Below are 13,597 nucleotides of genomic sequence, written 5' to 3'. Positions count from 1 at the left end.
TAATGTAGAAGTGAACGAAATAATTTTAGACAGAAATAAATGTTATGAATAAAATTAAGCAAGGTGATGTGATGGAAAAGGGCTAGGAGGGGGACACGATAGTTACAGAGGGCTGCTCTGTGGAGATGATTTTTAGGTTTGTTGCTGAAAAATAAAAGTCAGCCTTGGGAGGCTCTGTGGAGAGAGCATTCCAGGCAGAGGGAATTGCAAAGGCCTGGAGGCAGGAATAAACTTGGCATGCTCAAGCATGAAAGGTTGAATGACTGGATGAATGAATGAATGACTCCTCCACACCTCAATGGTTCTACCCCACTCTCAATCAGATTCATAGAGTTTGGGTGGGGATAGTTAGGGTGGCTCAAACTGAGATTTGACATGGGAATCAGGTGATGGCTGGGTGGTCTTTTTCAGTAATGGCAGTGATAATCATTGGTAGGTATTGGGACTTCCCTGGTGGTCCAGTGGTTAAGACTCCGTGCTTCCAGTGGAGGGGGTGCAAGTTCAATCCCTGGTCAAGGAACCCACATGCCACACGGTGTGGCAAAAAAAAAAAAAAAGTAGGTATTAACTCTGTCCACATCAGAAGAAGGTTGCATTCTGTTTGTCAAGCACACAGGAAACCACTACAGGGACCAGAAATTACAGAGGTCTGGACCCTTTTCTGAGAGCACTGGGGAGAAGGGGTATCACCTTCCACCCAGTTCTGTGTCCACAGGCTAAGGTGAATAAAAGGGATTGGGTAGGGCTGCAGGCAGAAAGATTCAGGTAAGGGTTCCAAAAGCCCTTTGGTGGGGACTCCAACCAGGGAGAAATGAGGAGTGTTCTAGGATTTTTCTAGGATCTCTGATAGCAGAAAGTCCCGGGTTCAAATCCTAGTTTTGCCACTTATAACCCTGGCAAATGACCTTTCTATAGTCCATTCCTTCTAGAGGATTCTGTGAGATGATGCAGGTGCCTAGCACCTTAGTATGGTGTCTAGCATATAGTAAGTGCTCAATAAATGTTAGGTCATAGAAACAGGAGTTATTGTGGATGGACATGCTGCACGGCAGAAGATGGGCCAGAGGGACCTCACACTCCCATGTACAGAGGACAGACGGATGGTCAGCGTCAAAGGGAACACTGTCCAGATTGGCAGCCCTGCCATCCTGAGCCAGGGGTGACCGGAAATCTATACCAGGTTTTCCCTCTGTCTTTGCAGGATCAGCTTGAATGAGCCGCCCCTTGGACCAGCTGGCCAGGCCAGGCGGCTGCAATGGCCCAAGCAAAATCAAGACCTGGATTTTCCCCGCCATGGAGCCCGGTACTCCAGACTCGGGTACAATGGGCCTACGAGGGTAAGCCTCAGGGGGACCTTTAAGTGCTACCTAGAAAAGTCCTCGACTCTAGCCCCATCTGCTAGCGTCCCTAAACATTTTAGGGTCGAAGAAAGGGGCAAGGTGGAGAGGTAGAGGATTTGGATCCTTGGCGTCCGTGTAAACAGACGCCACTTCCATCCCCAGCTGCAGAGCTGCTCTGCCCAGCGGATTCTGCATCTCTTCGTGATTAACGGACGGCCCTGCGGCCGGGGCATTCGAACTTAGGTTGCTGTACGATCCCAACTGCACACAGGGGACCCTTGGGCGCTCCGTGGTTGTGGGACAGCTCCTAAGGGGTTGCACCAGTGTGTGAGAGTGTATTCAGGCTGCGAAGTAGTTAACCCTGCCAGAAGGGAAGAGATTCGGGCAGGACTTCGGTGGGGTAGCTCGGCCTAGAAGAAGCCTGGGGAAGGATGGGTGGATGAGTGGGAGGATCCCGGGCTGGGGGCGTGGTCTTGCGCGGGAGAGCTAAGTCCCGCGTGGCACTGAGCCAATGGGAGTCGGCGCCGGCCCAGGGGGCGGGGACACACCCCATGCAGGCTCCGCCCCTTTCAGCCCTTTTCTGGGGACCCGACGGCGCGGACCCAGTCTAACTGCTTCAGCACTTGCTCTGGTTTTGCAGCAGCTCTCTCCCTTTTATCAGAACCCGTTCTCCTAACCCAGCCCAGGGAAAGGAAGGAAATCCAGGGAAGACCTGAAGAGCCCATGTGGGCTCTGGTTAAAACTCAGGTCTGGCTCCAGTATCATCCAGACGCCGGGGAAGTCCTTCCTGCCCTCTGAAATGGCCCCACCCAAAAATGGACGAGGCCCCTGGGTGATGGTTTGAATCGCCTCCTTCTCTTCCCAAGCTCCAGGCTAGGGATGTAGCCTGAGACTGGGCCCATTCTAGGCTTTATATAAACTTCTCCAGACTACCTAGCTCGGGGCTGCTTCAAGGAGGCTCAGAAAGGCCAAATGCCAGGCAAACCTTAGGGTGAAGCTTTGATCAATTTCCTCTCTGGGGTTAGTTTGGGGCCAACACCGAACCCCCGTATTAACCCTTAGAAGTGCATGCTGCAGACCGAAGAGAACCCTTCTCAGCTTCAGAATCCCTACCCATCTAGGACGTGGGAGTTCCTGACGCCTGGATTTGTCCCCGCCTTCCCCACACTCCACAGCAAACCTCAGTGTCCCACTCCGCGCAGTGGACCCACGTCTCCTGCGCCTGCGCAGCCTAGAGACCAACATCTTCTAAGGCTGCAAAGAGCTAAAAATCGCTCCCGCCCACCCACAAGCTGGGCTGGACTTGAGGATCGCGGAGTGGGGGCGGGGGGCGTAGTGTTGTAGTGGAGGGGGGTGGAATGAAGAGTGAGGAGGGAGGCTGTCTAGATGCCTGTCCAATTAGGGCAGTAGGAAGAATCCTGGTGGCCGAGCAGGTGCGTGGAGGTCGCAGGGGGTCGCCATGCCTCAGGAAGGGACTCCTGGGGTGGTGAGGGGCGAGGCTGCAGCACAAACATGTTTACCGCTGCTGCGGCGCCGGCAGCCCCGAGGGGCGCGAGCCCTGGGGCAATAACTTTGTTCTGCGCCCCCTCACCCCCAGCCTGGCTGGGCACCAGGGCAAAGACCTCGATCCCAGCCCCTTCCCCCTCTGACGGGCCGGGCGCCCCTCGGGTTATCCTCGAGGGGGAGCGGTAGGCTGCATCCCCCTCTGTCAGATCCCTGGATCCCCGGGCGGCCCCTGAGGGGCGGGGTCCCCCGCGCGGCGGGACGCGCGGCCACCGCGTTCCCCCTAGGTAGCGTCCCGAGGCCATGGGAGAGGGCGCCTGGGCCAACCCTGGCGTAAGTTCTCCCGCCTCCTGCCGGGCCCCGCCCCAGGGCGCCGACCCCTTCCCCTCCACCCGGGGCCAGGGCTGCCGCGTACCTGCAGCCTCCGGCGACGAATCAGGCCCGAATCGTCCATGGCGGCGGCGGCGGCAGAGGCTTCGGCCCCGGGGAGGGAGGTGGGAGGCGGCGGCAGCGGCGGCGGCGGGAGGAGGGAGGCGGGAGGCGGGAGGCGGGAGGGAGTGAGAAGCCGCGGGGACCGCGGCGGCGGCGGCGGCGGCTGGGGGGGGGGGGGGAGGGCAGGGAGGTGGCGGGGGCGGAGCAAAGTTGGGCGGACCCGGCGTCGTCACTGCGTCTGGGCGCCCGAGCCCGGCCTCGGCCAAGGCTGCCCGCGCTGGGGGGTGGGGGGTGGGGTGGAGCGGGCAGGCGGGGGAAGGAGCCTCCAGATGCCCCCAGGGAAGTCAAGCTACCGTGAGACCCCTGTAGAGACACGCCAGGGGAGAGACATGCTCATGGGTAGCCTCCCAACCCAAGAAACACCCCAAAGGAGACATTCTCACTAAGATATATTCCCTATGCAGACAACCTCCTCCCCGCGGTGACCCCCTCAGAGAGACACATTCCCACGGGGAGGTAGTCTCCATAGGGAGGCCCTCTCCAATCAGGAACTCCTCTCACCCTGAAAATCATCTCTAAAACAGATGGTCTCTGAGGGGTGACGCTTCCTCTCAAAAGCCCACCCTCCAAAGAAGAGACATTTCTGTAGAGAAAGATCCCTGCGGGTGATATTTCACTTGGGGAGCTTGATGAGGTTACCCTCAGTGAAAGACCCCACAAAAGCCATATTCTCTATGGGAAATTGTCTCCACCCACGAGACCTCACATCCCAAGGAGATACACTCTTACAGAGTGTGTATTTGCACTGAGGAGACCCGTCCTTACGGGAGAAGCCCCCTCCGAAAAACATTTACATGCCTATACCAGCCCCCTTCCCTAGCGATCCCCTCCCTCATCGTCAGGATTAAGAAGCCAGGCCAGGCTGGGCCGTATTTATAGGAACGATTAGCTGGTGGCTGGGGAGGAGGGCAGCCGAAGCGATTTTCACCACTCCCCCGCAGTGTTCCTGCAGCTGAGGCCAAGCCAACCATGCTTCCCCTAGTTGTAGTGAAAAGCGTCGGAGACCTCCCCACGCCAATCTTGGCATTGGAGGGCATGGTGGGGTGGGGGCTTCCCAAGGGTCTCAGTCCATAACTGTCCCGAAGGCCCTGGAGGGCGCGGTCACTGGGCGGGAGCGACCCCTGCCTGTCAAAGGGGGCTACAGCGAGGTCTAGGTCCCGGTGTTCCCCAGGCGCTTGTCTACTCATCTCTGCGCCTTTGCCTGAGTTGTCTCGGTCCGTTTCTCTCTGTCTCTGTCAGCATGTTCGTGTTGCCATCTCGCTGAGTCTGTTCCTCGCACTTCTCTGTCCAAGGCCGGGAAACCGCTCTTGCCGCCCCTTCTCCCGCCGGCTGCCGCGGGAGCTCTCCGTGGTGCTGATTTCTAGCGCTCCTGTCCGTAGTGCTGAAGTATGAGCTCAGGTTGGGGGCGGAGGTTAGGGGAGGGGAAGGGTTGTCGGGAGGCACAACCTAGAGGCTGGACAGATGAGACCCACGAGCACCCTAGACTACCCCAAGATGAACCGGAGGAAGGCTAGGTCCACTGAGTACTGGTTGCTGAAGCCTCCAGGACATCAGTGGGTGCCCATAGAGGGGCCAGGAGACTAAGCCTCCTGATTAATTTACTCAACAGGTATTGAGCACCTACTGTGTGCAAAGTAGTGTTTTGGATTCTGGGAGTACATCAGTAAAAGAGACAGACAAAAACTCTGCACTAGTCCGAGAAGAGAGGGAGAGAGATTTGTGGTAGTAGTCATTGCTCACAAAAACACATATGCACACTCTACAAGCACAGGCACGCACACACACTGTGCAAACATACACACAAACGCGAAAGTACCAACACATGCTCAACAAACAGACTCGGATATACCCATTCACACACCCTGCAAACACATACTCCACAAAAACACATATTCTGCAAATACAAACACATACTCAGCAAACACAAACTCACAAACACATGTAATCATTTGCAAATATGCAATTAGCACATAGACACAGAGAGTCCTAGGCAAACACATAAACACAGAATACAAACACACACTCAGCAAACACAGAAACACATATTCACATAAACTCACATTCTGCAAACACACATGCAAACACGTACTTAGAAAACACAGACATACACACACTCAGCAATGCGGGCACACACAAACAATACATACAAACACTCAACAACACAAGCACACACTCATCGTCCCCAAACCAAAGGAAGCTCAGCTGCACACAAACTCTTGTCCAAAATACAGACACATTATCCTCCCAATGCAAAACATGGACACACATACACACACTCACATACCCACTGGAGGGCTGTTTTTCTTTTCTTTTCTATTTTATTTTATTTTAGAGGGCTGTTTTTTCTTACTGGACTCCCCCACTAAACTATCAGCTCTATGAGGGTTGAGATTTTTATGTCTTAGTCACTACACTGCATCCCCAGAACCTGGCACACACTAGCTGCTCATTAAATGTTTGTTGAATGAATTGAGGGAATGTTTGCAGGGACACAAATTCACAGAATCTGCAAAGGGGCACACACACACACACACACACACACACACACATTTCAGATGGAGTCCCACACCCTCTCCACACATGACAACACCTTCTTGTTCACTCATTGTCAACATTCATGGTCCATAACCTTTATCTAGTGACCTATTCACAATATTTTTGCAGGACATCTATCCTCATCCTTCATCCCCCTCTCCTTCATTTATTATCTGACTCTTACTCAACTGGACACACTTGGCTCTTGGAACACTTACAGACCTTCTTACCCAGATTTTGAACACACACACACACCACACACTAAAGAGACACACATAAACATACCCTCACACAACAAACACACATACCCACTCAATACATACACAGACACAAAACACACCCTCATCCCACACACACACACCCTCATCCATCTCCTCACACATATACAGAGTTTAATCCACAAGCTCAACACAAGGATATACACACACCAGTCTCAGATCCTCTGGTCTATGGTCAGCTGGAGCAGAGGGCGGGGCGATGGGAAACCCCTCCCCTGCATCAAACCACGCCCCTTTCAGCTGCTTCCTGGATTTGACCCTGAGGTGTCTCAGCAGTGCCCTAGACTCCAGTCCGGCTAACAGGTGAGGGGTGGCCCGAGGGGGCAGAGAGGGGGAGGGAATTGCCTTGTCTTCACAGATCCCTAGTTTCCCCTGCCCTGGGGCCTTTGGATCCCACTGGCAGAATCCGAGTCCTGCCACAGCCAAGCTTGGGTGCAGAGGTCCAGCCCTGGGTGGCAGTCCCTAAGCTGATTGTGGGCTGAGAGAAGGTGACCATGAAAGGGGCCAGCAGGGATCAAGAGGGAGGGAGGAGACTGGGCAGAAGAGAAGGAGGAATTACTGGACAGAAGGGGGGATTGGAAGATCTGGGGAGGTTCCTTTAGAGGACAGAGGAGGTTGCCTGAGGGCCCATAGGGTGGGAGATCCCGCTTTGGGTGGTGGGGGAAGGGAAACATCGTCAAACAGGGGTGGGGGCACTTGCACCTGAAGGGATGGAGGGGACATGAGTCTGATGGGGGGGGTGTTCCTTGGTCAGAGGCAGACCTTGGTGGCCCCCGGGGATTTGAGGGTCCTTGGCTATTGCTTCCTCACCAGCTGCCCATTCTCTGCTCTGCCTGGCACTGTCTCCTGGCTGCACATCAGGACAGTGCCACCCTGAGCTACCAGAAAGGGACAGCTGAACCTCACCCTGTATCCCAGCTGACTCTTATCTCAGGTGGACATGGCCTGCAGGGGTTGCACTCGACCCAGGGGCCTGGCCTGGGCCCTGCAACTGACCCTGGCATGGATCCTGCTGGGGGCTTGTGGAGGGAGCCACCCACTCCCAGCTAGATCCCAGAGACACCATAGGCTGGCAACCAATCTGGGCACAAGCCAGCTGCACCTGGCAGGTAAACATCCCAGACTTTGCCTAAACTCTAACATCCAGAAACGCCAACTCAACCATAACAATGCCAGAATTTCCTTTGGAGAGGGGTTCAGGGTGACTGGAGGAGGCACCTGGGTCTAGTGGTGGTTAAACAGCACAAATTGCCTAGGTTCAAATCCCAACTCTGCCACTTCATAGCTGTGTGACCCTGGGCAGATCACTTAACCTCTCTGAGCCTCAGGTGGGCCATTAAGAAAGGAGGAGAAATAATAGACCTACCTCATAAGGATGTTGTAAAGGAGTATATGTAAGTATATGAGAATTTATATCACCACCAGGGATGTCATAAATGATAAGCTGATTATGATTAGTGATTATTTCTTGAAGCTCCATTTGCATCCTAAGCGAAGTGTCTTTAACTTTTATGTTTGGGAGAACATATATAATTGGGGTCTCCCCGTTCAGAGGAACCCCAAGCCTTGGTTCCCTAACCCTACCTGAGGATCCAAGACGGCAACTCACTGGAGTCCCCTTCTCCATGACTCTCTTGTCCCTCAGAGATGAACACACCAGAGGCATTGGACCCTGGGATCGTCTCAGTGCGCTGTGGGGAGCTGAGCCCCGGGTAAGTACAGCCACCTCCAGTGTTTCCTTGCGTTCTTTGCTCCAGTTGCCCCGACCAGGGGACAGAGCCCTTGCGCATCTTGACCTATCCGGGCCTGTCTCTCCCGATGTCCAGGTGTGAATCCTTCCTGGAACACCTCCAGGTTGCCCTCCGCAGTCGTTTCCACCTGCTGCTATTGGGGGTACGCCAGACACAGCCTCTCTGCTCGGAGCTCTGCGATGCCTGGTAGGAGAGGCGGGGCGTGAGGGGTGTGGCCTGTGGCTTGGGCGGGGCCGAACGAGGGATCTGCAGCTTGATCCTCCGCGTGCCTGAAGGGGCGTGGCCTGCGTCCAAAGCCGCCAAGGTGTACAGGACGAGGTCTGGTGTTTAGGGGCTAGGTAGAAAGGGACGGGGCCTGTGCTAAGATTGGCAGTACGGAGGACTGGCCTTCCAGGGAGCTGGCTTTTTTTTTTTTTAAGGGGAGGGCCTCTTGATTGAAAAGAGAAGCTAAAAGGGTGGGGCTGGCCTGGAATAGATGGTCTGAGGTCGGCAGGGATGAGGCCTGAAGTGACAGGGCCCTGGGTAAGTTTAGAGAATATGGGGCAGGCTGAAATCTGGGGGATGGCTTTTGTAGGAGCGTGGTTCTAAGAGGCGGTGCCTGGATCTGGGGAAGGGACGTACCCGGGGCAAAGCCTTGGAGAGCAGGAATCCCACTAGGACTTGGCTGCGGAGTCTTTACCCATCTTCTTCTCTCCACACACCATCCCCAGGTTTGCCACCTGCGAAAGTGATATCATCTGCAGCCCGACTTGGCTCCCACTCCTAGAAAAGAGGGGCTGCGAGCCTGGCTGCACCACCTATGGGCAGGTGAGCATGGGACAGAGGAAGCAAGGAAGAGACTGATACTTCCCCTCACTATGTCCTGGGTTAACCCGTCTAGGTCCCAGAATCCGGACTGGCATTCCCACGGCCCCCACTCCCATCCTTCCCGCTTCCACAGCCCAATCTCCATAGTAGGATATGCCTGTAGCCTCCCTAAGGCCCACTGAGTCCGGATTTGCCCTCCCCAAAGGACGGTCTCTGCTCTAGGCCCATTCACAGTCCCCCTGGAAGGCCCAGAAACCCGAGTCTCCTCCAAGGCCCCACCCCCACTATGGCCCTGCCCCCAGACTCCCGGGAGGACCTAGAGGTGAGAATTTCCTGCCCTAAGATCGCGCCGCTGCCCCCAGGGTATCTGGACTCCACCAACTCGGACCCAAACTTCACCCCTTCCCGCCAGACTTTTGCTGACGGAGCGGAACTTTGCCGCTCATTTCTGGGCTACGCGGATCCTGGCTCTGGTCACTGCCTCAACATTTCCATCTCGGTGCTGCCGCATCCCAGACACGCACGGAGGGCCCGGGAAACCACTTTCCGGCGCTCCCGCCGCCCTCGCACCTGGATCCTGGACGCTGCGAGCAGCGGAAGTGGCAGTGGAAGTGGAAGCGGCCCCTAGGGGGCGCCTGGCCTTGAATGGAAGATGCGCCCCCTCTCCCCACCTCCAGCCCCGCCCCTCAAGACACCCAGAGTCCCACCCCTGTCCCTCTCTGCCTTCTAGTTTCCAGAGTCCCATCTTTCCTCTCTGTGGCCCCAGAGACTCGCCCCTCTTCAGATTATTTGAGAAATAACCCAATTGTAGTTCATTTTTTTCCTCACCCCCCTGAATAAAGTCGCCAGTTAGAGCACGTGATGTGGCTGCTTCTTGGGGGAAGTAACTGGAAAGGAGAATTGCCAGAAAGTGAGAGTTGTCTCTCAAATCTTCAGGTCCTAAAGTTAGCGACTGATTCACAGGAGCATGTAAATGAGGGCCGGTCTACACCCTGGAGCAGCTGTCACAACTTGGAATATCCAGGTATCAGAAATGGGGAGGGGAAAAAAAAAAAGAAATGGGGAGGGGGACTTCCTGGTGGCGCAGTGGTTAAGAATCCACCTGTCAATGCAGGGGACCCAGGTTCGATCCCTGGTCCAGGAAGATCCCACATGCAGTGGAGCAACTAAGCCCATGCACCACAACTACTGAGCCTGTGCTCTAGAGCCCGCAAGCCACAACTACTGAGCCCCCGTGCCACAACTACTGAAGCCTGAGCACCTAGAGCCCGTGCTCCACAACAAGAGAAACCACAGCAATGAGAAGCCCGCACATGGCACCGAAGAGTAGCCCCTGCTCGCCACAACTAGAGAGAAAGCTCACACACAGCAATGAAGACCCAACGCAGCCAAAAATTAATTAATTAAAAAAAAAAAAGACACCACTGGGCCTGTTTAATCAGAGGCGAAGTCCATAAAGGGTTTCTGGAGGTCTGTACAAGTCAGGAAGCTTCTTGGTGGGACTGGTGGCACACAGTGGGAGAGCACACCTCCTCTCCTTGTCAGTCACTCTTCTGGACCCCTCCCCATTTAAAAAAAAATTTATTTATTTTTGGCTGCGTTGGGTCTTCGTTGCTGTGCGTGGGCTTTCTCTCTAGTTGCAGTGAGCAGGGGCTACTCTTCGTTGGGGTGCGCAGGCTTCTTATTGCAGTGGCTTCTCTTGTGGAGCACCGGCTCTAGGCGCACGGGCTCAGTAGCTGTGGCTTGCAGGCTCTAGAACGCAGACTCAGTAGTTGTGTTGCACGGGCTTAGTTGCTCCGCAGCATGTGGGAATCTTCCCAGACCAGGGATCGAACCCGTGTCCCCTGCATTGGCAGGCAGATTCTTAACCACTGTGCCAGCAGGTAAGTCCCAAGGGTGTCTTCTTTTTTCCTTCCTCCACTTCTCCCAAATGCCATTCCTGGATCTAAAGCAAAGGACTGACTCAGATTCAGGATTTGGGTTGTAAACACTGACACTGTAACCACTGGACCGCCAGGGAAGTCCCATGTAAGCACTACTCTTAATCCTCCTCCTTATCCACAGGCCCTAGGAGAACCAGTTTCCTCACAGGGGCAATACCCCTTTTAGTTCTGTTCAATAGAGCAAGATTGGTGGATGTCTCGTGTGTCCAGGCACTGTGCTAAGATAGATAGATCAGGCCCCTTCCCTGCCCTCAGTGAAGATGAAATAGCATAAGAAGCGAAGTGTCCCACTGGGAGAGTAGTAGACAGGCATCTTTCAGATGCCAGAGACAAACTCAGTTCAAAGTGCCTTTAGCCAAGACAGTGATAAGCTTCAGGAATGGCTGTCTCTAGGTTCTTAAATGATGTTACGAATCTGTTTTTTTTTTTTTTTTCTTGGCTCTACTCTGGGACAAGATCTCCTCACAGTAGCAAAGATGGACCAGCAACTCCATGCTTTTATTGATTAAAATGGGCCTATTTCTCTGTAAAACCAGCAAAGGTCCCAGGGCTGGCTCTCATTGATCCAGCCTCCTCATAAGCCCATTACCCAGCCAATAATTGTGTCAACGGGCATGCTGTACTCTCACTGGCCTGATCTGGGTTATGCTTGTACCTAAAGGTCCGTGGTGGGGTGAGTTCCATCTGAACCACATGGACTGATGATGGGGGAGGGGTGGTCCCCCCAAAGGAAAGTCAGGTGATGAAACCAGGAGAAGGGGAAGGAGTGCTGGTTAAGAAACCATGATATATTGACCACAGAGACTGGTGGTTATGACCTTGACTCTGTAGTGTATCTACCTGGGTTCACATCCCAGTTCTACCGTTTACTCACTCTGTAACTTTGGGCATGTTGCCCAGCACTTATGAGCCTCAGTTTCTTCATGTGTAAAATGGGGATAATAATTGTTCCTCTCGTAGGGTTATTGGGAGAATCGAATGAGTTAATGCAAGTTGTTATGGTTATGCATCACTGTGTAACAGACAACTCTAAACTTAGTGGTGTAAAACAACAATCATTATCTTTCATGGTTCTGGAGTTTCCCTGGGCTCAGCTGGATGGCTATTGTTCAAGGTCTATCATGCAATTGCAGAGAGTGGCGGGGGCAGAGTCACACTCACGTATCTGGTGGTTGGTGCTGGCTCTTGCCTTGAACCTCAGCTAGGGCTGTCAGCCAGAATAACTACACGTGGCCCATCCCAGTGGCTTGGGCTTCCTCATAACATGGCGTTTGGGTTCTAAAGGTACATGTCCCAAGAAAGAGAGCCAGGTGGAAGTTGTCTCACCTTTGACGACCTAGCCTTAGAAGTCAAACTATGCTGGAATTCCCTGGCTGTCCAGTGGTTAGAACTCGGCACTTTCACTGCTGGGGCCCAGGTTCAACCCCTGCTCAGGAAACTAAGATCCTGCAAGCCAGGTGGTGCGGCCAAAACAAAAAAAAAGTCACACAGTGTCACCTCTGCTTTCTATTCACTAATGTAAGTCACTAAAGACAAAAGGGAGGTGCCCTAGACTCCACCTCCTAATGGGAAGGATGTCAAATACAATGCTTAGAAAGTGCCTGGCACGTAATTAACACTCAATAAATGCAGACATCATCCATGATCACTGCTGTTGTTGATGATGTTTTATATGTACTGTTATTGTGACAAAGCGGATAAGCAGGCATTCAAGGAAGAGGAGTGAGGTAAGCCTTTGAAGGAGTTCCAGGTAAATGACCAGAACACAGGGAAGGGCATTTCAAGCAGGCCTGAAGATTTCTGGGAAGGTTCTGGGGAACTCCCAGCTGCTCAGAAAGCCTGGAACAGAGCATGGGAGCTGGGGTCAGATCACAGAAGAACTTGAATGCCTGGCAAAGCACTTGGACCTGTTGATAAGGGGTATGAGAGCCATGGAAGGTTTAAGCAGGGGAAGGTTCATCAGACTGACAGTCGTGCTTGCCACTTACAAGCAGGTCTGGGGGAGGGTAAGACTGGAGGTGAGGGGCACCAGTAAGGACCTTGGGACGAGAACTGAAAGATGGGCAGAAGGGGATGAATGAGAGGGAGTCAGAGGAATAACCCACAAGGCTGTCCTGAGGAGAGTGGGAGTGATCATTTGAAACTTTCAAGAAGCAGGGGTTGTTTTCAACCTCATTTGAAATAAAACCCTGGGGATCTTTGGCAGGTTTGGTATGGGACCCTGAACTTCACATTTCTTTCTATTTTTTTTTTGACTCATATATTCATTCTTTATTTTCCACCCAATTCCATCTTGTGATTCTCTTGGTTCTCTATCACGGTCTTAGGAAGGTTGCCTCAGTTGCAAATGGCTGGACTCCACATTTCGTACTCCCTGGTGAGCTTGAGGCTACTGGTCTGGGAACCCCACTTTGAATAGGCAGGGATCCCTAGACTTTTGTTAGAAGAAATATTTGCGAGTTACAACTTTAGGGTACCCACTAGTTTCTGCTTGTCACCAGATGGGAGGAAAGAGGCGAGCAGTTTCTCCTTATCTTTTTTTTTTTTTAATATTTATTTATTTATTTTTGGCTGTGTTGGGTCTCAGTTGCGGCACGCTGGATCTTTCGTTGCGGCACGCGGGATCTTTCGTTGCGGTGCACGGGCTTTTCGTTGCAGTGCACGGGCTCAGTAGTTGCGGTATGTGGACTGAGTTGCCCCCGGCATGTTGGATCTTAGTTCCCCAACCAGGGATTGAACCAGCGTCCCCTGCATTGCAAGACTGATTTTTCATTTTTTAAAATTTTGGCTGCATTTGATCTTCATGGCTGCGCACGGGCTTTCTCTAGTTGCGGCAAATGCGGGCTACTCTGTTGTGGTGCGCAGGCTTCTCACTGCGGTGGCTTCTCTTGTTGTGGAGCACGGGCTCTAAGCACGAGGGCTTCAGTAGCTGTGGCTCATGGGCTCCA

General features: G+C 53.4%; 1 protein-coding gene across 1 annotated transcript; it reads left to right on the top strand.

Annotated features, from left to right (window-relative positions):
- Positions 1-7,073: 7,073 nt before the first annotated feature.
- RTBDN (retbindin) lies at positions 7,074-9,334 on the top strand. Its single transcript, XM_068534800.1, has 5 exons — positions 7,074-7,257; positions 7,794-7,860; positions 7,975-8,085; positions 8,610-8,706; positions 9,119-9,334. The coding sequence occupies exons 1-5, from the start codon at positions 7,089-7,091 to the stop codon at positions 9,332-9,334; spliced, it is 660 nt and encodes a 219-aa protein (XP_068390901.1). The 5' UTR covers positions 7,074-7,088.
- The last annotated feature ends 4,263 nt before the right edge of the window (positions 9,335-13,597 follow it).

This window comes from Eschrichtius robustus, chromosome 2 (genome assembly GCF_028021215.1).
Source record: "Eschrichtius robustus isolate mEscRob2 chromosome 2, mEscRob2.pri, whole genome shotgun sequence".
NCBI lineage: Eukaryota > Metazoa > Chordata > Mammalia > Artiodactyla > Eschrichtiidae > Eschrichtius > Eschrichtius robustus.
The sequence above is the reverse complement of the archived record's forward strand: the minus strand, read 5'-3'. Positions and strand labels throughout refer to the sequence as shown.